Source organism: Agelaius tricolor, unplaced genomic scaffold, assembly GCF_023055355.1.
Source record: "Agelaius tricolor isolate 1412-34295 unplaced genomic scaffold, bAgeTri1.0.p SCAF_13, whole genome shotgun sequence".
NCBI lineage: Eukaryota > Metazoa > Chordata > Aves > Passeriformes > Icteridae > Agelaius > Agelaius tricolor.
This window is the reverse complement of record NW_027269273.1, coordinates 17763608-17786701: the sequence shown is the minus strand read 5'-3', so window position 1 is coordinate 17786701 and position 23094 is coordinate 17763608. Positions and strand designations below refer to the sequence as shown.

Below are 23094 nucleotides of genomic sequence, written 5' to 3'. Positions count from 1 at the left end.
AGCACTGAATAAGGCAGGCAGTTTGCGCGGTGACAAGGGCAGTGTATCGGTGTGCACGCACCGGGGCTGGCTTTGCGCGGTGACAATAGCAGTGTGTCAGTGTGCACGCTGAGCAGTGTGTCAGGAGCACCGTGTCCACACACCGGGGCTGCCGGAGCGCGGAGCTCCGCGCCCGGGACGTGCCTCCGCGCCCTGCGCGGCGCGCGGGACGGGGCGGGGCCAGCGCGGGACGGCGCGGCCTGCCGCCCTCCTCGGCCAATCGGACAGCAGGGGTGCCGCCGTATGTAAATGAGCGGCGATACGATTGGGCGGCGCGGGCGGGGGGCGGTGCTGGGGCGGACGGCGCTGGACGGGGCGGGCGGCGGCGGGCGCGCAGCTGGAATGGGGCGGGCGGGAGCGGGGCGCCCAGTGCAGCTGGCGGGGGGCGCCGGCCGCCCGCCATAAAGTGAATGGCCAGGGTGAATGGGAGGCAGTCGGCCGGCGCCCTCCGCCTCCGCCCTCCCCGTGAGCCGCGGGCCGGCAGCGACGCGCAGAGTGGCTGGGGAGCCGGGGGGATTTACTTTCTGACAGCGGCAGAGCAGTCCGGGGCGCGGGGCGGCGGTCAGCTTCGCTCCTCTCGCAGGATTAAGTCCGCTCAGCCGAACCCGCATCTGGAGCCACTGTAAGTGCTTTTCCGTCCCCGGCCTTCCGGGCGACCTTCTCCACTTCTTTCACTCTGAGCCCCTTCATCCTAGCCCGGCCGGCCGTAACCTTTCCGATGCTGGCACAGGGTAAGAGCATCCCCGGCGGGGTGGCTAGGTGTGCTGTGCTCGGCAGCACGGGGTCAGCCCCATTTCAGCGCGAGATCGGCTTTCCGTCGCCTCCCGTGGGTCAAGGGGCGGCAACCAGGTGAGAGCGGGCTGATAGAGCCCTGCCCTGCCATCCAGAAGGGGTCCCGGGGCTGTGCGCGGCCGAACTGTCCCCTATCGCTGCCGGGAGCGCTGCCCGCCTGGCAGCGGGGCGCGGTGCTTCCCCTGCTCTGCCCTTGTAGGGCCCGGCAACCCCCTAATCGCCGCCGTCGGGGTGCCGCAGCACCGACCGTCCCCTCGGGGCCGACGCGGGCCCCTCTCCGACAAGCGCTGCTGTAGTCTCTCGCCGTTGCTAAACTTAGTCATTTTCCACTGGGACGAGCGGGGCAGGGGGCTGTTTAAATTAGCCGGGATTCGCTGTAAATAACGGCGTTGCGGGCTGCGACTCAGCTGTCTGCAGGGTCCGGGGCAGAAAGGCGCAGGGAGCAGAGGCGGGGAGATGTCGCCGGGGAAAAGGAAGGCAGCCCGACGGCTTTTGGACAGTTGGATAAATGATATTTATGTAAGGGCTGGCTCCTGTTTACAGCAGAGTCGACCTCCCTGCAGCGCCGGGGAGAAGCGAGCCGGCCCCGGCGGACGGAGCGAATCCGCCCCGGGACGCCGCCGGCTACGGCGCGCCGGCGGACGGGATTCCAGGGACCTGACCGGGAATAATAGACCTGGTCGGGCTGCAGGGAGGGAGCGCCGACCCCGCGGCAACTGTGCCGGGAGCATCGAGCCTCCCTGCCGGAGCGCGGCTGGCCGGCGCTGGGACGCTGCGGGCAGAACCGGCTGTCGGGCCTCCGGGCGCTTGCACGGGCTCTCCCGCTTCCCCGGCGCCGGGGGCACGGTGCAGAGCGGCGTCCCTCCGTCCCGTTGAGTGCCCGGGAAGGCCGGCCAACTGTAGCGGGCCCCTGGCGGAGCCCGGTACTGCCCGCTGCCCCGTCTATTCCGCGCTCAACGAGTGCGGCTCCGGGGGAAGAGCCAGCCCGCCAGTGCGGCACCCCCTTGTCCTTTCCCCCGACCTCCTCCTCGGAGCGGGAGTAAAGAACGGGTGCGTCCCGGCTGGCCGCGGCTCCGGCGGGGGAGGGCGACCGAGGCGGGGGCCGATGTCGGCGCTTCGCCGCAGCTGCTGGAGCGGGCTCAGGGAGGGGGGCGGCGGGCCCGGTGCCGCCGAGCAGGGCACACCTGTCGGCCGTTCACCCGGCGCCCCCGCGGCTGGACAGCTGAGGGGACGAGCGGGGAGGGGACTGGATTCCACCCCCGGCAGAGCCAGGGCCCTGCAGAGGCGCTGACGGGGGTTGCCGCAGCCCCCACCCCCCTCCCCTCCCCGTCCCGCTGGGGTTAGGCAGCTCGGGGCAGCAGTCTCTTGGCCGGAGCTCCCGGGGCTCCGCACCCCTTCCCCGCCCGGCCCGCCGGGTTACCGGGTGTAGAGCTCGGCTCCGCACGGGAGCCGCAGAGGAACGCTGCTTCAGGACGCCGGTGCCCCGCAGAACCTGGAGGTGAGCCCTCGGCCGCCGCACCCCTCTGATGCTTCGAGCTGGCAGTGCAGAAATCAAAACTTATCCCTCATGTCCTTCCCGTTCTTTCACCTGGGAGGGAAGCAGACTTCCAGCTCATGGGAGCACGACCCGTCCACTTTCTAAGTGGAGCCCAGTGCTGAAAGCAAAGAGAGAAATTTGGCGTCCCCCAGACAAACTTGTGGGTCTTCCACACATGGCCCATGGCCTGGATGCTAGGGATGAAATGGCTCTCTCCCATCTGCAATTTCGGGAGATGCTAGAAGCAACTGCTAAGGAAGGTGTCTTTCAGAGACTCACCTCTGTTCCTGTCCCATCTTCCAAAGGACCACCTTTTCAGTGAGGGGATCAGTGTCTCCCTGGCTCCCTGCACCACATCCAAGCCCCTCAGCCTGCCGATGAGCTGAAGTGGATAGGTGTTTGTGCAGGCTTTTGTGAGGGACAAAAGGCTGCCTTCTGGCTCTGGAGGGAATGTCCAATCATGGTAGCTGCTTTCAGTTTTCACAAATGTCTGCTGAAGAGCAGAGTTTGATTTTAATTTTTTTTAATTATTATTTTTCATTAGCAAATTGTCACACCATGCGCAGTACTCCTCATAAAGAACCTCACAGAGAGATGTCTTTCCATGCCAGCCTGGAGAGGGGTCTGGGCAAGGGCGGTGGTTTTCCTGCTGTTATTGTAGTTCCTGGATTTGCCTGACCTGCCGCCCAGATTCTGCCCATGTAAGCTCACCTATATTCCTGTCCAAGGCACTGGTTTAAAAACCAATATTAATCTTTGTCAGAGAAACTGTTGCAAGCCTCAATTAATATTTATTATGTTTCTATAAGGGCTTAATTCAGACAATTATTAGATCGGCAAATTGTGACTGGATTGCAAAAGTATTGGTTAATGTTCCCTATGGAGAGCTGGCAAAAAAACCCCTTGTATCTTCTCTCTGTCAGATGCTACCCAAAACCTTGAGATTGAGAGGTGAGGCTGACTTTGGAGACTGCCAAAAAGAAAAAGCCAGAAACCTGATCTAGGAGACCGCTCCAAAAGGAAGATGAGATGAGCAGGGGACATGAGGTCTGTCTCGTGACCTGGCACATGTGCCCTGGCCTTGGGGACAGGGGAGGTACCTGGGTCTGGGAACAAAGTCCCAGATGGGGAGAACTGCTGGTTTCAAGCTGTGTGCTTTGCATCAGGAAGGCAATGGGATGAGACTGTGGTGCCATGGAGGGAGGAGGGTCAGAAATAGGAGGCTGTGGTGTCTCTGAGCAGGCTCAGCTATTTATCTGGCTGTTTAAAAATGGGAGATTGCTATTTACTTAGGGCCTGATGGCAGAGGGGGCAAAGCTCCCCCTCTTGCTGTGGACCACTGGGGCTGGTGGGTTTTAGGCTGTGCCAAGGCTGGGCATTTGCTGCTGGCTGGGGAACAGTCTCTACCAGCTGGTATTAAAGTTCGTGCTGAGGCTGTTGGAAAAGCCCTCTATTGTCAACACCCGGCTGAAATAGGCTGGGGTTTCGGACGGCTGGAGAGGGAATATTTCTGAGGCCGGTCCGCCACACTTCCCTTCCTCTTCTTTGTGTGCTGCTCCCCCTCACCAGCACCCCTGCCCTCCTCCCGCCTCACCTCTGAATATTAATGCCTCTGGCAGATTGGATAATAATGTGACTGGGAATTGAATGAAGCTGGTTATTAGCTCTGGGCTTCCTTGGGGCATTTAAGGGAGTCCACAGGCTGATCCTGGAAGCTTGACAGCACAAGGGACCAGGCCAGACTCAGTAAAGAGGGGGGGGTAACTTCTGTGGGAAAGGATTTGCTTGAATCCTCATCTCCCTCTGACCCCAGAAGAGGACAGGTATGGCAGCCTAGCCAGAGCAATTCCTGTGGGATGGTTAGCAATAGATCTGTTGAGTTTCAGCAAAAAAAATTAAATATTAGAATTTTTTTTTTCAGGGAAGACCTAGGAGATCTAGCTGGGCAGAAGCTAAGAAACATTTCTGTTACTAGGCTTTAAAAAGAGGTGGGGAGTGAGCAAGGGAGGTCCCTCTCTTCTCTTCCCGTCAGTGTCAGAGTATTACCAAGCAGATTCAGGAAGAGAGCCAATCCTCTACCCCTAAACAGGAAATTTACCACTGATTTGCAGGGTGTAAGTTCATCTTTGGAACACTCATTTCTGAAGAGCTGAACCTTATGATCTCTCTCCTCAGGAGACTCCGAGCTTTTCTATATGTAGGTCTCTGGATGCTTTAGCATGAAGGGAAATATCTCTGTTGAGCAGAGGAGAGCTCTGGCAGAATTTCCTGATCTGAGTCAGAAATACAGCCTCTGTCCCTTGACCCTCAATCTGATGCTCTTTGCTATCTCCTAAACCACAGCTCCACCAGAAAATAAACATTTACAGCCTTTTGAATAGTGCAAAAGAGAAGGGAAACCTGAGCTGGATTTGCAGAAACTGATATTAATTTTGTTCCTCTGATTTTTCAACTATTCAAAATCTTCTGAGATGCATTAATGGGGCTGCAGTTACCAGGCATCTTAGCACATCCCCAGCTTGGAGGAGCTGGGTCCTGTGTGCACTAAATTAACCCCTAAAAATCACTCTCAGAGATCACAGATCACTGTGATCGAGACACCTGTTTGTAAACCCCTATCAAACAAGTTCACAATTCCAAATCTGAGAGCCTAAGAAATACTTCTGTTGGGAGGATATAGCACATATGTCACTCTGAATCACACAGCGCTGATCCTATAGGTGATTCTTTTCAAATACCTACATTAAATTGCTACTTGGGGAGCTTCAATGGTGTGGTACAGGCTGGAATGCTCAGCACCTGCTGAGCTCTCCGCAAAAACTGAAAAAGTACGAAGATGGAATAAAACAAATGACTAGAAGTTTGCAGTTACTTCCACCTCTCTCTTTCCATTCCGTCCCCTCAACCTTATTTAAAACAGAAGCAGCCTTCCCACCCCCCCCATTGCCTTTTCTCTCCTTTGCAATGCTGCCATTTATATGAGTCTAATTTTCTTTTTAAAAAGCTGATTATAAATGACCATTGTGAAACATGAGGATTTAACGGTAAATCAAGTTGACCTGTCTGTGTGTGGACGTTTTTATTTACTCCTTTTTTTGAAAAGCAAATAAACATAGAATCCCTCCCACATAAAGCAGCTCCCCACTTAGATTTGAACACAGTTTAAAAGAAATCTCTTTTGTTTTAGCCATTTTTATTTCCTGTTTGTTTCTGAGCTTAGACTTGACAATGAAAACCACATGAAATTCCCTATTTGTTCCATCAGTTTTATTTTTGGTGCCACAATATCCCAACTTCCAGTTCTGTGAGTTGGGTTTGGGGGGTTTTTTTGTTTGCATTTATTTCAAGGCTGTTGTTTTAAAAAATAAATGCATGGAGGTTTTCTTCCAAAATAAAATAAATAGGACTTTTTAGAGGACTGGATGTACTAGGATAATTTAAAAAAAAATAGATCGTTAAGGTGAATTAATTGAGCTATAAAGGTCAGCCTCTGTATGAATCCATACCTAAGCAGAAAAAAATACCAAAGCGATGAAAAATATGGACTTTCTTATCCCATTTAAAAGGGTATCACAGCTTACTTTGCATTGGGTGGGTTTTAATAGCCTGAACTCAGATATGCACGAGTCGCAGACCAGGGTGGGAGGCTGGAAAGCTATTCCCTGGCCCTGGAGCTGCAGCAGAGGCTGCTCTCAGGGTGACAGGGTCTGGGCAGGCATGGGCATTTTTGGCTGTACAGTCCCGTCCCCGGAGCAGGCTCATCCGCGGACGGGACGTGGTGTGACCGGCAGCAGCGTTGTGAGATGGCTCACATCCTTCTGCCCCATCCCTTTTCTCTCCGAGCCGCTTTGATGGGATCGCCCGAGGGCCAGACTGGCTGAGTAATTAGGGCTCTGCAGCTTCCTCTCCTACCCACCCAAACTGCCTACCTCCCAGGGCTCCGCATGGGATGCGGCCTCGAGCAGATGGAAAAACTGAGGATTTGGCGGGGGAAAGGGGGGGTGGGGGTGGGGGGGGTGGAAGGAGGAGTAGGGGTGGAGGGGAAAAAAAAAAAAAAAGCAGACTTCGTGTACAGTCCTTAGGCAGCACACTCCCACATTTCAGGATTCCCAAAGTGAAACCTCTTGGTTTTGCTTTAGCAGCGACTATTGTGCCCTGGATTTAGGGACGTGAGACATTTTGCCACGGCCTCGAGTGGGGCCTCTGGGCGAGAGGCTCGAGGAGAAGGGCTGCTAGCCCTCCCTGTTTACGCTCCCGCCCTTCCTCCTCCTCGGGCCCGAGACGCGCGGCGTTCGCGGCCGGTGCACGGCAGGGAAACCGGGTGGTCTGCGGGCCCGATCCCGCCGGCACAGGCCTCGTGCGAGGCACTGCGGGATCGGCCCCGGCAGTGTTTGCTAATTGTCTCCCTCGGCCCCTTCAAACAGTGTCTGGGTAAACAGGCTGACCTTCAGGGCATGTTGCAAGGTTCATAAAGATGGAGTGTGGAGAGGGAGCAAGCTCCAGCATCCCTCCCGGAGCCACCCTTCTCCTGCCCCAGCCCTACCAGCTGCAGTATCGCAAGGAAGAGGGGAGGGGTACTGTGAGCTGAGATCATCCACTTGTTCTATTCACGGCAGTCTTCATTCTACAAGGATCTTCTTGCCAGAGAGCTTTAAACAAAATTTAAATACAAATTACTTGGGGGTAAAAAAAAGAAAAATCATCAGGAAACTTTACAGCCAAGCACAGCAGACGTTGACTCCCTCCAGCACTGCCGGTTTGCCCTGAGACAACACATCCCTCGGAGCAAGCCAGCAGTTTCTGAGCTCTTGTTTCCTTAACCAACATAGCTGCTCGTTGGCCATGGTGGTTGGTGGGGCCATCACAGAATTTCTGGCAGTTACCCCTTTTCCCTTTGCCACTCTGCAACATGCTAAGCTCTGACAGGTCGTTTTAAAACAACGATCTAGTACCACCCCTCCCCCCAAAAAAGCTTCTTTCTAGCTGCTGGTTTTGCTGAGTTCTGTCATAGAACAAATGTTTATGATCAAGTTGAAGTTCTCCAGAAAGGATTTCCAGAAGTGGTGATGGATGGCAGACACTGGCAGCCCTACAGTGCATGGAGGTCAGACAGCCATTGTGGTGTGACATGCTGGTGGCAGGGCATCCATCCTAACCTTCAACCCTCTGATGACGAACTTTCTTGAGCGTGTTTACTAATTGTGAGAATCATTTACATCTTCGATAACATCTGATTTAGCCACTGCCCTTCATCTGCATACAAATCTCCTAACAGCAGCTGGAGCCACAGAGCTATCTGGGCCTCCCTAAAATGAGCCAACTTTACAGCCACAGAGATACAGAAATGACCCAACCCCGCTTCTGCAAGCACAGCCCCCGTAGGAATCAGGCCAGTTTCCCTTGACTGCCAGAATAATTAGTCAAATTTATACAATTGCCCAACGAAATACAGCAACACATACCAATCTGCTGATGCCAGGCCCTGGTGGCCTTTGCTGCTGCATGAGCAGCGTGTGTTCAGCTGAGCTGCAGACAGGCTGCCTGCCCCTCTTGTTCCTGCCCAGGATCCTGGCTTGCAACTGTCTCCTCTTGCTCCTGGCTCCACAAGAGCAGATCCTGATCCCTTGTACACTGTGCCTGTGCAGCTATTTCTCTCCTGCAGATGCAGGCGGATCCCTCAGTAGTGGTACGAGTTGCTTTGCAGCCAGCTTGACAGGGCTGCAGGAGTGGGTAAGGACAGGTGGGGATGAACAGAGTGAGTATGTTCCAGCCAGGCCAGTGCTGGCACTCCACTTTAGCAGATCCTTTATATCAGTTGCAAGATTTTCCCAGGCAGAATTTCTTACTGAAATCAGCCTTTTTTTCTCTCTTCCCCAAAACAAAGGGATTCAATTCCCTAAAGGACTTTTCTTCTCCTATAACTGTAGACCGTGCTCTCACTCCTAGCACTCCTGCATGGTGGATCCACACCATGCCAGCAACTTTTTGCAAGTGAAAATTGTTTGGGCAAAACTGAGTTTTTGCTGATTTATTTTGTTCCAGATGCCTAACAAACAAAGTAAGCCATAACAAAGCGTAGCCTTATTAATATAACTGCACAGTCTGTCAGAATGAAAATCCCAGTCCTGGTCGATAGATCCAAGGTGCCAAACACCCCACTGAGGCATAGCGTCCAAGGGACACTGGAAACAGGGCTGGACACAGTGAGACCTGAAGCACAATGCTCACAAGAATACAAGAACTGTGAATGTTTAGTTTAGAGGGAAAAAACCCCAACATTGCAGAAAGTCTGGCAGGGCTTTTCTTTTGTGCTAAGATTAGCAATTTGTTTCCAAATTTTGTGTGCCATTTCAGAAACCATCCAGGTATGCTAAGGGTAGCACTGAGGTCTAAAGATTTTAGAACTTTACTTTACCTTTCTTTACTATAGTAAAGAACTTGCTTTGAGCCAAGCCCAGGCACATTACCCTGCCTCTGCAGAAGCCAATGCTTCAGCTTGGCCCGGCCTGCAGCAGTCTGGGGGATTGCAGACACACCTGTTGTGGGGAATGATGCACTGTTTGTGTGGGGCATGGTGACATCAGGGCGCTTCCACAGTACAGGGGCACAGTGCAGCCCATCAAATAAGCGAACAGGACACATTCCATTGTGGGCTTTTTTTGCTGTGGACATGGGTATGGAGCTGTCAATCCTTGGGACATTTCCATTGTGATAATCCTCTGGAATACAGGCAGTTTATTAACCCTCTACCACCCAGAGCAGAGGTTTCAGCCATCATCCTCCTCTGCAGCTGGAGGTTCATGTCAATATGAGGGAAGCAAGTGGTCTGATCCCATCTTGCAGGCTGCTGTGGCCCCCAGGAAATGCATTAGGCAGTGTCCAGCATGGTTGAGCATTTCCCTAGCACCTCTTGTCTGAGAATCTGAAAGCACTTAAAAGAATTTTGCTTCATTACCTCCACCAGCTCAGATATGCTCATTTATGTGATTTCTGTGATGAAGGATACAACCCCAGAACAGTCAAATAGTTTTACCTACATCATAAGACAAGTCAGTGGCAGCACCTTACCTTCTCACTCTCTTCCCACCTCACATTATTGGGAACTTCTCCTTAGAGCTATGCACAAACAGAGAAATAACCTGGACCCCCTCGTCAGAGAGCTGCCAGGAAGCCTGGCAGCAAGAGCCTGGGCTACTGCAGTTCCATGGCACCATGCACACCTCTCAGTGCTCTGTGGCCCAATCCATGTGTGGGGCAGTGCCAGACAACTTGCTCTGACAACAAAGCCACTAAGTGCCTCAGGGAGCTTTGGCAATTCCTACTGATGAGAGAAATAAAACCCCAACACCATGTTCTTCAAAGCAGCACACACCACTGCCAAGCCACCCCTCAGGAGCTCAGGGGTTAGTGCCCAGCTGTAGGGACTAAAACGAGAAATAAAGTTTATTATAACCTGTGACTCAGCCCTTGCTGGAGGTCAATGATCCACTTGTGAGTGTGCACCCGAAACCACTGCTCAGGCAGCCTGAGGCTGTGCACAGCCTGATGTTTTTGGAGGCAGGCAGCTTGCTCTCCTGTCCCATAATGGCCCTGCACTCCGGGTCACCACTTGGCTGCTGCTGTTTATCTTCCAGTGATTAATGGTTGCTCTTGGTTCCTGCTGCAATTCCATTAAGATTAGAGATTTAAAGCTACACTGAGATGTTTAGCAGTGGGTGACCTTGGTCTCCCCATAGTTATATTTCTATAGTCTCAAGGAAACAAATATTAACTCATTTTGCACCCCATCCTTCTTGCTTTCTAGCAGTGGGGAAAGCCCCTCACAGGCAGCACTTGTGTTGGTCAGCAAAGAGAATCTGACTCTTGGTTGCTGCACAATTCATGTGCTGTGCTCATGTGGTACTTTTAATTGCAGCCCACAGGCACTCTGATAGCACCATTGCCTGAACAAACACATGTATGCAGAGAACAAAATGCTCTTCCTCAAGAGAACAGGCACACTCTCAATCACTTCCTCTTTGACGAGGAGTAGAGGGACAGGCAGGGCGTGTTCCACCTTGGCTCAGCCCCTCACAAGGACCAAAGTACAGAGGCAGATCATCTTCCTGAAAATGCACATTTAAATAGAAGCCCAAATGTTTGTCTCTCCTAAAAGTAAGCCAGCACATGAACATGAGCATGGGAACATGAGCATGGGAGGAGTGAAGCAATCAGCAGTAGTTTGACTTCTGCGATTGATGGAGCAGGAAGAGACAGCTCTGACCCTAAGAATCTAGTGTAACATCATATCTTCACCTCAGGGGATGCAAGAATGAAAGGAGACTTCCCCCCAAATGATTGCAGAGCACCTTTCAGCCTGAGGGGTAACCCTGAACTCTTTGTGGAGATCAGCAATTCCAAGCAGAAGATTCAGCTACTCTGGCCCTGGCTGGAGGCAGGAAACTCACAGGTCCACAGCGCTGTGCTGATCTGCTTGAAAGAGGCCAGCTTAGGGCTTCCCTCGTATCCTTGGGTCATCAGTGGTCATTGTGCTGCTATCTTGCAACCTGAAGCATCAGGTCCTTGCTGAAGCACCCCTGCATGCCCATGGGAAGTCAAATAACATCAAAACGATGCAAGAGACAGCTTTTCACCTCCAGATCAACTTGCCTAAAGCAGGTCCAACAGGAAGCCTGCAGGCAGTGCAGAGAGTTGAGCAGCACACACTAGTCAGTCTCTGGCAGCTCTCAATGGGCAAGACCGGCGTCACAAAAGCCACTCCTATAATTAACCTTACTTTGCTTGAAGTCAGCCTCTATGTTTCCTTCCCAGCCCTTCAAAGAAAAAAACACCCAAGCAAAATCCTCTTTGCTCCCAGGTGATGGAGCAGTGTGTTACAGAGAACCAGGAGACGGCTCACAGGGACCCTTGTTCCTGTTTTCAGGTAAACAAGGTTGCCCTCCTCACAAAGGAGTGTCCTCCTCCTACTGCCTAAATGTCCCTGGCTTGAGCAGTTGGGAGCTGACACAGAAATAGAAAGGGGGTACATTTGAAAAGAGAAAAGGCCTAGAGCCAGGATTGCTCTTCCCCTGCCCTCCACCATGCCCATGGAGAAGGGATGGCAATTCCCTGTCTGGTTGGAGGGTCTTGTACAGGTGGCCCCAGCATGTTCACATGGGCAGTGACTGGAAGAAGAGATGTGTTTGTTACAGGTTTGGGAGCCTTTATCTCAGGGGCAATAACACATCAATGGAAGGAGTTACTGGTGCTGGAGCAGACTGGGAGCCATGACTAGTTTTACAAAACTGAAGCCTCTGAGAAGCCTGGCTGCATGTTGCTAGTACAGAGCTGTCCCTAAAGAAACTGTTCTTTTATGTCAAAAGAAAGTGTGATGAAGAGTCAGATGAAGATGGTAAATTTGATTTTATTTAAAAATACTTTTGAATTGCCAATTTCATTCCTTGAGACTGGGCAAACAACTTAGTAGAAATGCCATGAAGGTTTATAGTTTACTTTTTAAATATCTCTGCCTACAGCAAGATCTACCCAATGTGGACGAAAGCATCTTTTTTTAAATCCAAAAGGGCTGTATAATCTAGAAGAATACCTTACAGTCTTTTGTGTCAGTTGGCATGGGGTTGCCTTTGGGTAAATACATTGGTACAGAGCTCACGTGCTGTTACCATTGCAGACTTTTCCTGCTTTTATAATCATGCTGAGTAGATCCCTCTCTCCTCTTGCTTTTGCTTCTCCATGACCTGCTCAGAGCAAACTGAGAAGGCATTTCTTGATGTCACCATGTATGGCACATGCAGTAGTTTATGCAATTACATGTATACATACATAATCTTCTCTCTGAAATCCTCCTGCTTTCAAATTCAGTTCACAAAGCAAACTTGTGCTCAGCCACAAGTCCCAGTACTGGCCACCCTTCATAACCAGTTTTAATCTAAGTGCCCGCTGTATCTCGGAGGCAGGCTAAGCATGCTATGTTGTGTCCAGCAGCTTGGATGAACTTTGCAACCACTGCATTGGTGCAGCCCAGGATGGGGCATAAATTTTCAATACTAGGACTAGGTTCTCCTGAGCCTTGTGCCTTGTGTTGTCACTTAAACCTGTGGGACCTTGTCTCTGTAAGATACTCCTCCCTGGTCTTCTTGTCTTCATTCTAGTTTGTACAGATGAAAGCAATGCAAGATGTGGAAAAAAGAGCAAACAGGAGCCTGCACAGGAGGACACTGTCCTTGAGTTACAGCAAGGCAAGGATCTGAATTCCTCCTTAAATCATCCAGTACAGTGTCAAGCTCTAGAAGAGAGGAAATTGTGCTTGACAGATGCAATCATATGCAAATGGCTATAGAAGAGGGGAAATTATCATCTACAAACATTGGGCAGAAATTCCATCTGCTGCAGACTCAAGAAGGGCTCTTAATAAATTCTGAGACAGCAAAGTGACACACATCTTAATCAAGACTTAATCCGTGGAATTAATTCACTGCGCGTTTCTGCATAATTCTGAGAGTAATGCTAAAAGCCATGGCAATATCAGCAGCAGATGGACTCCCCTACTCCATGCAAAGGTATTAAAGAAAACACAGCCCCTGTCACATCACTTCATGTATGTACACACTGCAGAATGCAACAGGGCTGTGCCTGGCTGCTGGCAGGAGCTTAACACAGCCAGCAGACATCAAAGGTCAGGCTTGCCATGAAGTGGAAATGGAAACCAGCCTCATGGCAAAGCCAGAGTCCTGCCACTTCTCTCCCACAGGAGACAAGAAGCCCAGAGCAAGGCAAAGGTCTGGGAAACCAGAACCAGGTCCTGGTTTGTTATGTGCTGCTTCCAGAGAGCACTGAATGAGGTTGGTGTTGAGACTGACCCACCAGTACCTGGGAGAGGCAGCAGACCTCTCAGGCAGTGAATGGAGGTCAAGCCAAGTGAAGAGCAAGGAAAACTGCCGGGGTTTTGTGAGCGAGATCTGCTGCAGAAGCCAGCCAGATAATCATTAGAAATGGCTCCTTTCTCTCTCATAGCAGCCTGGAAAGTACGCTGCAGATATGGGGATCAACCCTGGGCCCTGGCAGCAGCCTTGTGCAAATTGACTAAAGGAGGCTTTAGACAGCTCTGAAAATACATTCTTAGTCACTGTCATCCACGTCCAAATGAGGTGCAACAGCTATGTGATTAATCTCTTGTTTACATGTCTAAAAACTAACACAGTCCAGACTGTCTTCAGCACGTTCCCTCCCTGACACACATGAATTTGAGGGGCTGGGCAATCCTTCACCACCCAGGAACCCTTTACAACTGATCTCCACCTAAAGTTTGAAAGTTCCAAACCCCTGGTCCAAACTTCCCTAAACCCAGGGGTCCCAGATCCTGGCACAATGTATCAGTTGTTGTGTCCTAGAGAAAAAGGATCCCTAGCTGGGAAGGTGAGGTATCAGCTGGGAGTGGCTAAAGCTTCAGAAGCTGCTGTGGCCCCCTCAAATCGATCCAGCCTTCATAAACTGTGCACTGGTGGCAGTGAAACATCCTGTGTTTTGCTGGGTCATGATCCAAAATTCAGTTAGGGGCTAACAGAGGGCCAACTCACCTCTCCAAGGAGAGGTAGCCAGGCTTGGAACACTTACTGCCTCATGCCTGCCTCTTCATGAGCATCCAGTGTGGTCCAGAATAAGTGGTGCTCTCAGCTGAGCTCCTTTAGGAAATACAGGTGGAAGGTACAGGGTCCATAAGGAAGTGAATGATGAAAAGAATTGATCTTGGCACAGAGAGGTGTGGAAAGAGGTGGCAGAAGAGTCACAGTGGTTCCTGCAGTTGTAGGGAGCAGCACTGACAGCTTCCCAGTTGGGATGCTTTCAGCCAGGGAAGAAGGCTCACCAGCACAGGCCAGTCTCTTGAGGAGACATGGGAAGCCTCCAGTCAGGATGATCTCGGGCTGGAAGCAAGCTCCTGCTACAGCCAGGACCACTCATTCCCAGGCACCTAAGCATGTGAAATGTGATTCCCATGTTAATTCAGGTTTCAGAGATCCTTATGTATCCCAAAGGAGTCCGCTTGCACTGCCTGGATCTCTGCTTGTAGAAATGGCTCTGCAGTCTGATGTGCCTTCCTATCAGTGCCAGGCACAAGAATGCTTTTCTTTTGGGATGTGTGCATGTAGTGCTCTCTGAACAGCTTTACTTAGGCTTGGCCAGCTTGTGGAGAAACAAGGGAGAAAGAGGAGGGAAGCTGGGCAGGGAGGATGGGAGCAGTGGGATGACTGGGGAAGGTGCTAACAGCCCTTGGCTGGCCCAGAACCACTTCCTAAGATCTCCATTACACAGCATGCTCCCGGCGTTGCTATTTCAGTCTGAATGTCACCTATAAATTGGAGGCTCTTTCTCTGAAGGCTGCAAATAGAAGTGTCACTAGATAATCTTTGATTGATAGGGAGGCTCAGCTGAAAGCCCAGTATGTCCATTTTCCAGCCAAGAAACTCAAAGGTGTCCAAGGATCACACAGGGATCCTTTCCTTTTCCTAGACCTTTCCTCAAGGCAAGTCCCTGCTGGAGGTGGTGAGGAGAGGTCACACACACATTGATCTCTCTGATCACCCTGTGACTACTGTTTTTCAGATTCCTCCTTCTCCACCACCCATCCCTGCCCCATGGATTTCAACCTGCTGGCAGACACGGAGGCTCGCAGCCCAGCCTTGTCTCTCTCAGACTCTGGAACTCCTCAACATGAGCACAGCTGCAAAGGGCAGGACCACAGTGGTGAGTGCAAGGCCCAAGATACAAGAAAAACCCTGACCCATCCTTGCTCGTGGATCTGGGTGGCCAGTGGCTTGCAGTGCTCCTAGAGGCACAGCTTCCCTTTGTACTGGGAGCCAGAAAAATGCCATAGCAGCATGGCGGTGCCAACAAGCAGAGGAAAGGCATAAGGGTCCATATTGCAATGACAGCTGTTGGGAGGCTGAGAACATCATCCCAGTGGTGGGGTCATGTGGCCCTGGCTGTAGGAAGCTGCTGCTCACAAGCCCATGGCAGGCCAGAGCCAGGCAAGTCAGGTCACAGCTCAATAGCTCAATCAAGATTTTATTGTATTTGGCTAAACAGGATCCAAGGTGCAGAAGTCTACACCTAATTTTAAACTGTTCTTTTTTTTTTTTTTTTTTTTTTTTTAACCTCTGTTTAAATTATTTGGGTTTAAACTTTCTATGGAAAAGGTAAGCCTTAGGCTGAACTTTCCAGGTTCATGCATTAAGATGAAAAGGAAGCACTGTCTTGCTCCTGCTTTAACTGAAAAAGTCTCCTCACCTGTGCCTCACTGCTCTCCCACAGAGGTGCCTCTGACCATTCCCAAAGGCTGAACCAACCACAAGCCTGCTGAATTCTTTATCAGACTCTGAATAAGGAACATCACCATCCACACCTGTTCAGAAATCAGCTACCAAATGCTATGGTTTCCTCTGGATTTTACATCTGTCCGATTACCACTCCATCCCTTGTTATTCTGGATCTGTCAGGATGCAAAGCTGTTTCTGCCAGTGCCAGCAGGAGGGAGTGAGGACCAGGGACAGCCCGCTGCTCTCCGTGTAAAGCCTCCAGGCTCACCCGCATGCAAAAGCTAATAAGGATAATGATGCAGATTAAAATTCCCCAGAGAAAGTATCATGAAGGGAGTTACACTGGGATAACTAGAGTCAGAGAATCTGCCTGACAAATTCCCCACTGCACACGTACCTTAGTTGGGCACATCCCCAAGCTCAGTGGCTCCTCGTCAGCTGCTTTGGATGCATGGCAGTGTCTCCATTCAAGTGGCCTTCCCTATTGAGCCCACCCTGGCACGCTGTAGAAGTGCCAATTTAGGCACTGACTTTTCTTTCCATTAGGCATGAGCAGCTAATTCCAGCTATGGCCACAGTCGTTTCACCGAGTGGGCGAACATGTACAGGATATATTCCATGACCTATTTTGGGGTGACAATAAGTGTTGGATGCCTGGCTACATCACTCCCCACTGTCTTAAGCAGTCTAGAAATAAAATGGTTCTGGGAGGTGACTTGCCAGCATTACCTGTGTGCAGCTTGTGCCTTTGCAGCAGAGGCTGATGGCAGCCAGGCATCAGCAGTGTCAGGCAGAATAGAGCTGGCTACCAAGGTCTGCCTGGAAGAGGGGCAGAGCTGCACTTCTGACACTTCTTGACTCCCCTCAAGGGAGCTGCCTCCCTATTTTTCCTGGGCCCTACTTCATTCATCCACACAAGTAAGAGATCTTGAGGAAGTGAACACAAACCCTGCTTGTCTAGGCTCAGCATTCAGGGATCTCAAGTGTCCTCCAGTTGTATGGCATGGTTAGTGACACCCCCTTCTGTTAGGTTTCATCAGGCAGCACGGGTCAGGGGAGAGCAAGGATGAAGAGTGAGGGAGGTAGAGAACTGCCCCACATCTCCCCATATTGTGCTCCTCAGCATGGATTCAAGGCACCCACATCCTTTCTCTGGGCTCATTTCTTTCCCTGTATTGCCACAGTTTCAGTCCTCACTGCAATCTGTCAAAACTTTGCACCTTTTACAGAGGACACTTATTCCCTGCTTATAGAAGAAGCAGAAAAGAGATAACAGACAGAAAGAAACACAGCTAGCAGGTATGGAAACAAAGAGAACACCAAGTTGAACTGCAGAGATTTTTCAAGGCTCAGAGTTGGGATTCCTACTTCTCCTTAGACTTAAGATTTATGGAAAGTAGGTATACCAGAGGGTGTTGAGAAGACAAATACCAAACAAGATACACTGTGATCTCTTTCACCCAGATGTAGCCCATAAACCAGTGGTACCTTCATTCCATTTTCTTTCCCTCTTGGTATAATTTCTTCCTAAGTGAAGAAGGGCAGTCCTGGGCAGGAGTTCCCGATAAGGTCACAGCCTCCTACTTCACAGCAACCCCTTCAGAAATGAATATTTGTCAGGGACTTTGGTGAGAACACATCCCCTGTATGCATCAGGCTCCAATTAACCCAGGCTCAGCAGATGAACAAACAAACCAAATGTTGCTTGTTCATCTGTATTGAGCCATTCCTAATAACTAGCTCAGATGGGTGGCATCACTCCCTGTTCAATCTCCTTTGGAGATAAATAGTGCAGGAATCTCCTGCATCCAATACTGGTTTAGAGCACTGAGCTAGAGAAATCAGATTAATCTTCTTGGCAAGAGCCACTAAAAAAATCCACATTAAGAGCATGCTTCCAAGAGTTCTGCTGAATATGGGATCCACAAACAAAGATGCTCATGAAAATTAGAAGAGTACCACAACACCACAACCAGGCTCTTTCATTCCACTTTTCAATTCCTATGGCTTTGTTTCAAGAGTGAGTTGGGAAAGTTCTTGTACAGGTACACCCTGGATAGAAACACAAACTGATTCTGATGCTGAGAACAGGACATAGCACCTTCCTGCTCAGAAGAACCAACTTATAACCTGCTGCTGTAAGCAATGGCCATCTCACTGTCCTTGCATTCACATTCCTGCTGATGGATAGCATCAGATGTGCTACAGAAGCAGACGTGGCTGGTGGGGAGCAAGCCACTGACCACACCCAGGGTTTCCTCCCTGGAGAGCGAGCACTTCTCCTGGAAATGTTCTCTGCAATTCCATCATTGCTCCCTTTGAAGAAAGGCAAGTACCAGGAGAGCTTTCCAGAAAATATTTCTGAATTAACAGACTGTCATAGGAAGAGGGTAGTGGCACCAGGTTCCTGAGACAGGAGCATCTTCCAGGTCTGGGGCCCGCTGAAGCACCTACTGTTGGCACAGGACTGCCCTGCAGCAGTCTCTGTGGGGCCTCAAGTTCTTTTAGGCCTCTCACATGCCCTATAAAAACTAAATGGAAAAGACAGAGCCTATTATTCCAGAGCACATCCATTTGGAATGGATGAAATCCCTTTTTTCACTGACTCAACTGTATTCCAGGCTGCTGTCTCCTTGTCTCCCTACTCATTAAGGGGCTGTACCAGACACCTTCACACTGAGATTTTTCTGGACTTTGAAGCCTTTTGAACTAGCTTCTACTCAGAGAACTGCAACCAAACAAAAATTTCAATTTTAGCAGAGTGATCCCAGGATTTTTTTAAAGGTTCTTCTTCTAAGTGGAACAGTTTGGGAGCTATTTGCAAAAATTTCTATTTAGCTTAGCGGACTATTTCCCATTGTAAAAGAACACTTTTTCTCCTTGCTGAAGACCTGATTTTCATTTGGAAATGCTTCACCCAGCTTCTAGATCAGAAGAAGGAGTTGAACATCAGAAATTATTTATTTTCATTTGAATAATTTTCCTCTACGGTGACTTGTCTTGATTCCCAGAAGAATTAAACACAAGCAATAGCTTTCTTCCATCATAAAAGAAAGTGCCACATTTGAGCAGTTGGGCACTCTATGGAGGACAACTAAAGGGTAGATATTTATATTTGCATTCTGCCCCTATTTGCATTTTGCCTGCTTGTATTTGCACAGCCCCCAAAAAGAGCTGTGGCACAAGGAAGCAGCTGGCTGCCCACCTCCACCCACAGCAGCCAAAAGCTCAGCATGTAGACATAGACTTGATGCCCAGAAGGAGGCTGAGCTGTACATTTCAGTGAGATATCAGTGTGAACACTGGAGAGTTTTGAGACTTTAATGGGCAGTGAAACAAAAGACACTGCCTCCAGGAGAGGGATATGTGGATCAGGAGGAGGGCAGGGGCAGAAAGAGAGGGAGATGCTGGAGTATACTTCATGGTAAGGTCTAAGAGAGGCCTTTCCGTATTTTTAAAAATCAAAACATATGCAGCTAAGTAAGAATGTAAAGGAGCAAGAAGGGGAATGAAAATTTGTGCTCCTCAGGTTTAATTAATTGAAGAGCCTCAGCTTGCTATCAATTTGCAATTTGCCTTTTCCCATCCCTTGTCCATGAGGGATATGACTGGATCTTTTGCTGTGTCCTAAGTGTCAATTCCTGTTCCGTTTTTCTAAAGGACACCTTAGGCATAGAGTTTTAAGCAGAGCAAGAACCTTCTGATCTGGATAAATTCTGCCACTATCTCCCATGTGAACTGTAAATGAAACCCAAATATTGGAAGTTTGGAAAATCTAAATCTGGTCACTTGGAAGCTAACATCTGTTATGGCAGTTAAACAAAGGCAAGCTGTGCTACATGAGAGGGGCATTGGTTTTGGTGCTGGGTGGATGCCTGCTTGCAAGGACAAGGGAGGGAGATGGGACCACTCCTGGTGGCTGCAGTGGAAGGGGACCTCACTGAGCATGCACTGGTTGCCCCAAGGATAGGCTCCCCAAGTGCATCCAAGCCCTCAAGTTAACTCAGGGGATCTCCCCGTCTTTCTGTTTCTCACACAGACACTGAGAAGTCCCAGCAGAACCAGACGGATGACTCCAACCCTGAAGACGGCTCGCTCAAAAAGAAGCAGCGGAGGCAGAGGACGCACTTCACCAGCCAGCAGCTGCAAGAGCTGGAAGCCACTTTCCAGAGAAACCGTTATCCAGACATGAGCACCAGGGAGGAGATTGCAGTCTGGACCAACTTGACAGAGGCACGAGTCCGGGTAGGACTGCAGCCTTTCCACCTTCCTGGGCCCGAGCTTGTGGGGAAGAAGCCTGCTGTGATACATGACCGAGGTGTCCCCAAACCAAGCAAGGAATTAGGAGCACTGGAAAATTTCCCTGTCTTGGAAACACCTCACTAGGGTCTGCCCTTGAGATTTGACACATCTTGCCACACACAAACCCTATGCTGGTGGTGCCTTCTCCATCCAGGGCCACCTTGCAATTATACAGGTAGATTCAAAGCCCAGGCTCTGCCCCCACAGAGCCCCACCAGCTGGCTACCTCGACCCAGCAGACCCTTTCCTTGCAGTACCATCACTTCCCAGCCTTACCCTTGCTGGAGGGCACTCTTTTGGGTTCCCAAATCAATGTGCAGTCACAGGCATGATGTGGCAGGGCTCCAGCTGGAGTGAGAGCTTCTCTCTGCTACTAGAAATGAGTTAGCAGCATTATGAATAGCCTTCCAGCAGCTTCCATGCTCTAGGAAGTTATATTGTTTGAACCCCTCTAACACTAACAGATTTTCCTTTTAGAAGACAGACCTATAACATCCCACTCCAAGCCAGTCCTGAGGCAAAGTCAAAAGAAGAATAAGTTATTTCCTTTGTTCAGCAGTTTTCAAGCCACATCCCTCAAATACTTTGCTCCCAAGTCAAACAACCCCAATCCCTCCTCCTAGCTGTGGTCTCTTGGAAATACAGCAAGTATTTTCCTCTTTTTTCTATATAAAGGGCATCTGTTTATTGATTGAGGTGGGTCATTCTGTGTGCTGTAAAATGGCAGTTGTTTGGGTTTCTATTGGTTGACTGAGGACCACCTGGTGATTCCTGCTAGGAGATGACCCTGAAGCCCAGACATCTTGCTGCAGCTTTTTCCTGATGCTCAGCCTCCCATCTCCTTGGGAGCATCGCCAGCTCTTCAACAGCTCTTGTCTTGCTGGGCAAAGAAACCAGGGCAAGGCCCCTTTCAAGGCCAGCCAGAGCAATTCCCATGCCCTCCCCCTCTCTCTCTTGCAGGTCTGGTTCAAAAACCGCAGAGCTAAGTGGAGGAAACGAGAGAGGAACCAACAGGCCGAATTGTGCAAGAACAGCTTTGGAGCCCAGTTCAATGGACTGATGCAGCCTTACGATGACATGTATTCCAGCTATTCCTACAACAACTGGGCCACCAAGGGGCTTGCCAGCAGTCCGCTCTCGGCCAAGAGCTTTCCATTCTTCAACTCCATGAACGTCAGTCCCCTCTCCTCCCAGCCCATGTTCTCCCCACCCAGCTCCATCACCTCAATGACCATGCCTTCATCCATGGTCCCTACTGCTGTGACCGGGGTACCGGCCCCAAGCCTCAACAACCTGGGAAACATCAATAATCTGAACAGCCCGAGCCTCAACTCTGCTGTCTCCTCCAGTGCCTGTCCTTACGCCTCCACAGCCAGCCCCTACATGTACAGGGACACGTGCAACTCCAGCCTGGCCAGCCTGCGGCTGAAGGCCAAGCAGCACGCCAACTTCACCTACCCAGCGGTGCAGACTGCAGCCTCCAACCTGAGCCCTTGCCAGTACGCCGTGGACAGGCCTGTATGAAGGGCTGCCCTCTGCCAACCAGGGACTTGACCTTAGCCTGACAAAAGGAGACCTTTAGCCCTACAACAGCGTACGTCCTGCAGAGAGTGAGAGTGAACATGACAGCCTAAGAGGGAGACAGGGAGAGAAAGAGAGAAAAGAATGAGCAGGCAGACGAACCTTTATGAAGATTTGTCTATTGTATGGTGAATTTTGACTGTCTTTCCCCTTCAAAACCCCTTCCCTTCTTGCCCACCAAACCTTCTCCTCCATGGTAAAATAAACCAAAAGAGTCTACTGGAAGCCCCATGGAGAAATAGGAGCCCCAACGTGCAGGGTGCCTGACCCATGGGAAGCACAACCAAGTATTTTTCAATCTGCCCCTCCAAGCCCCACAGGGGTGAGCCACCCAAATTCCTGGGATAGCACAGGCAGCCTCACACCACCCCTGCAGGAAATAGCCAGAGACAGGACAGCTTGAGGGGGGTTGCCAGTTGGTGCTTGGCTAAACCATATTCTCTGCACACATGCAAGATTTCAATGAAAGATATCTTGCCCATTTATTTATCATACAGCCAGTAAGGAAGCCTTGTCTCAGTCAATTATCATCTCTTTATAATGCATATATACACATGGCCCTTCAGACTTGAAACCTTCAGGAGCTGGGGGTTGTAAGAATATAAAATATGTGTGTATATATATATATCCATCTTATATATATATATACAAATAGAAATATTAGAATATGCTTTCTTGTTTTGGATGTGAAATAATCTACAAAGTAGACCTTAAAACCAAAAACTCTGTAAAGGAAGCACATCCACTGAGGCAGTGTCCTGGCTGTCATGGTTTACTGCTTCAGTCATTTTGGTCAGACACACTGCTGCCAGCATACATCCCAAACATTCCCATCTGCAACAATCAGCTCCTCCTTGCACATCTCCTTCCCTTCCCCAAATCCCATTTCCAAAAAAGATAATAAAAGTTGGCACAAACCCTTTAAGCTTCTGCTTGTGTGGTTATTAAAAGCACAAACCCGCATCTGAAGATTCTGAAATCAAGTGCCAGCAGCCCAGGTAAAGGTAAACATCCTTAGAAGCACCAGCACGAGGCAGTCCGAGTTAGAACAGGGGCTGAAGTTTGGAAGAGTAGTTCATGTTCCTCACTTAAATATCAAACACCTGGCTTCTCAGAACAACACAAGGCCACACACACAGTAGGAAGAGGAAAACAAGCCCGCTCTATGTTACCTGTCTGCATGTACCAGTGCAGCAGGAAGGCTGAGCCTCTTCTGGCTCAGGCTTCCCCACTGTGCTGGATGGGGCCAGTGCCTTTGGGGTCCCACAGCCCAGGGCAGGGGAATTCCCCCCCAGGGACTCTGGCTCTGAACAGTGGTCCCCAGGGCAGCTGCCAGGTGCAGCAACTTGCCCTGCTCAGCTTCTGTTGGGAAAGCCGTAAAACAGAGGTGGCCTTCCTAAGCTCTACAGGCACCTGGAAAAGCTGCTGCTTCAGCCAATGCAGAGGGAGGCAGCAGATCCCTCCGAGGGCCCAAGGAAGCTCCACATACAGCAGGGGAGCAGGACATCTCTACCCAGTGCAATCACCTTT

The 23094-nt window shown here is 50.4% G+C and overlaps 1 protein-coding gene across 1 annotated transcript; it reads left to right on the top strand.

Moving 5' to 3' along the window:
* The first annotated feature begins 492 nt into the window (after window positions 1-492).
* Window positions 493-22435, top strand: PITX3 (paired like homeodomain 3). The gene is made up of 4 exons (XM_071439012.1): window positions 493-661; window positions 14969-15109; window positions 19721-19926; window positions 20944-22435. Exons 2-4 carry the CDS (start codon window positions 15001-15003, stop codon window positions 21505-21507), a joined length of 879 nt encoding a protein of 292 aa, XP_071295113.1. The 5' UTR covers window positions 493-661; window positions 14969-15000; the 3' UTR covers window positions 21508-22435.
* The last annotated feature ends 659 nt before the right edge of the window (window positions 22436-23094 follow it).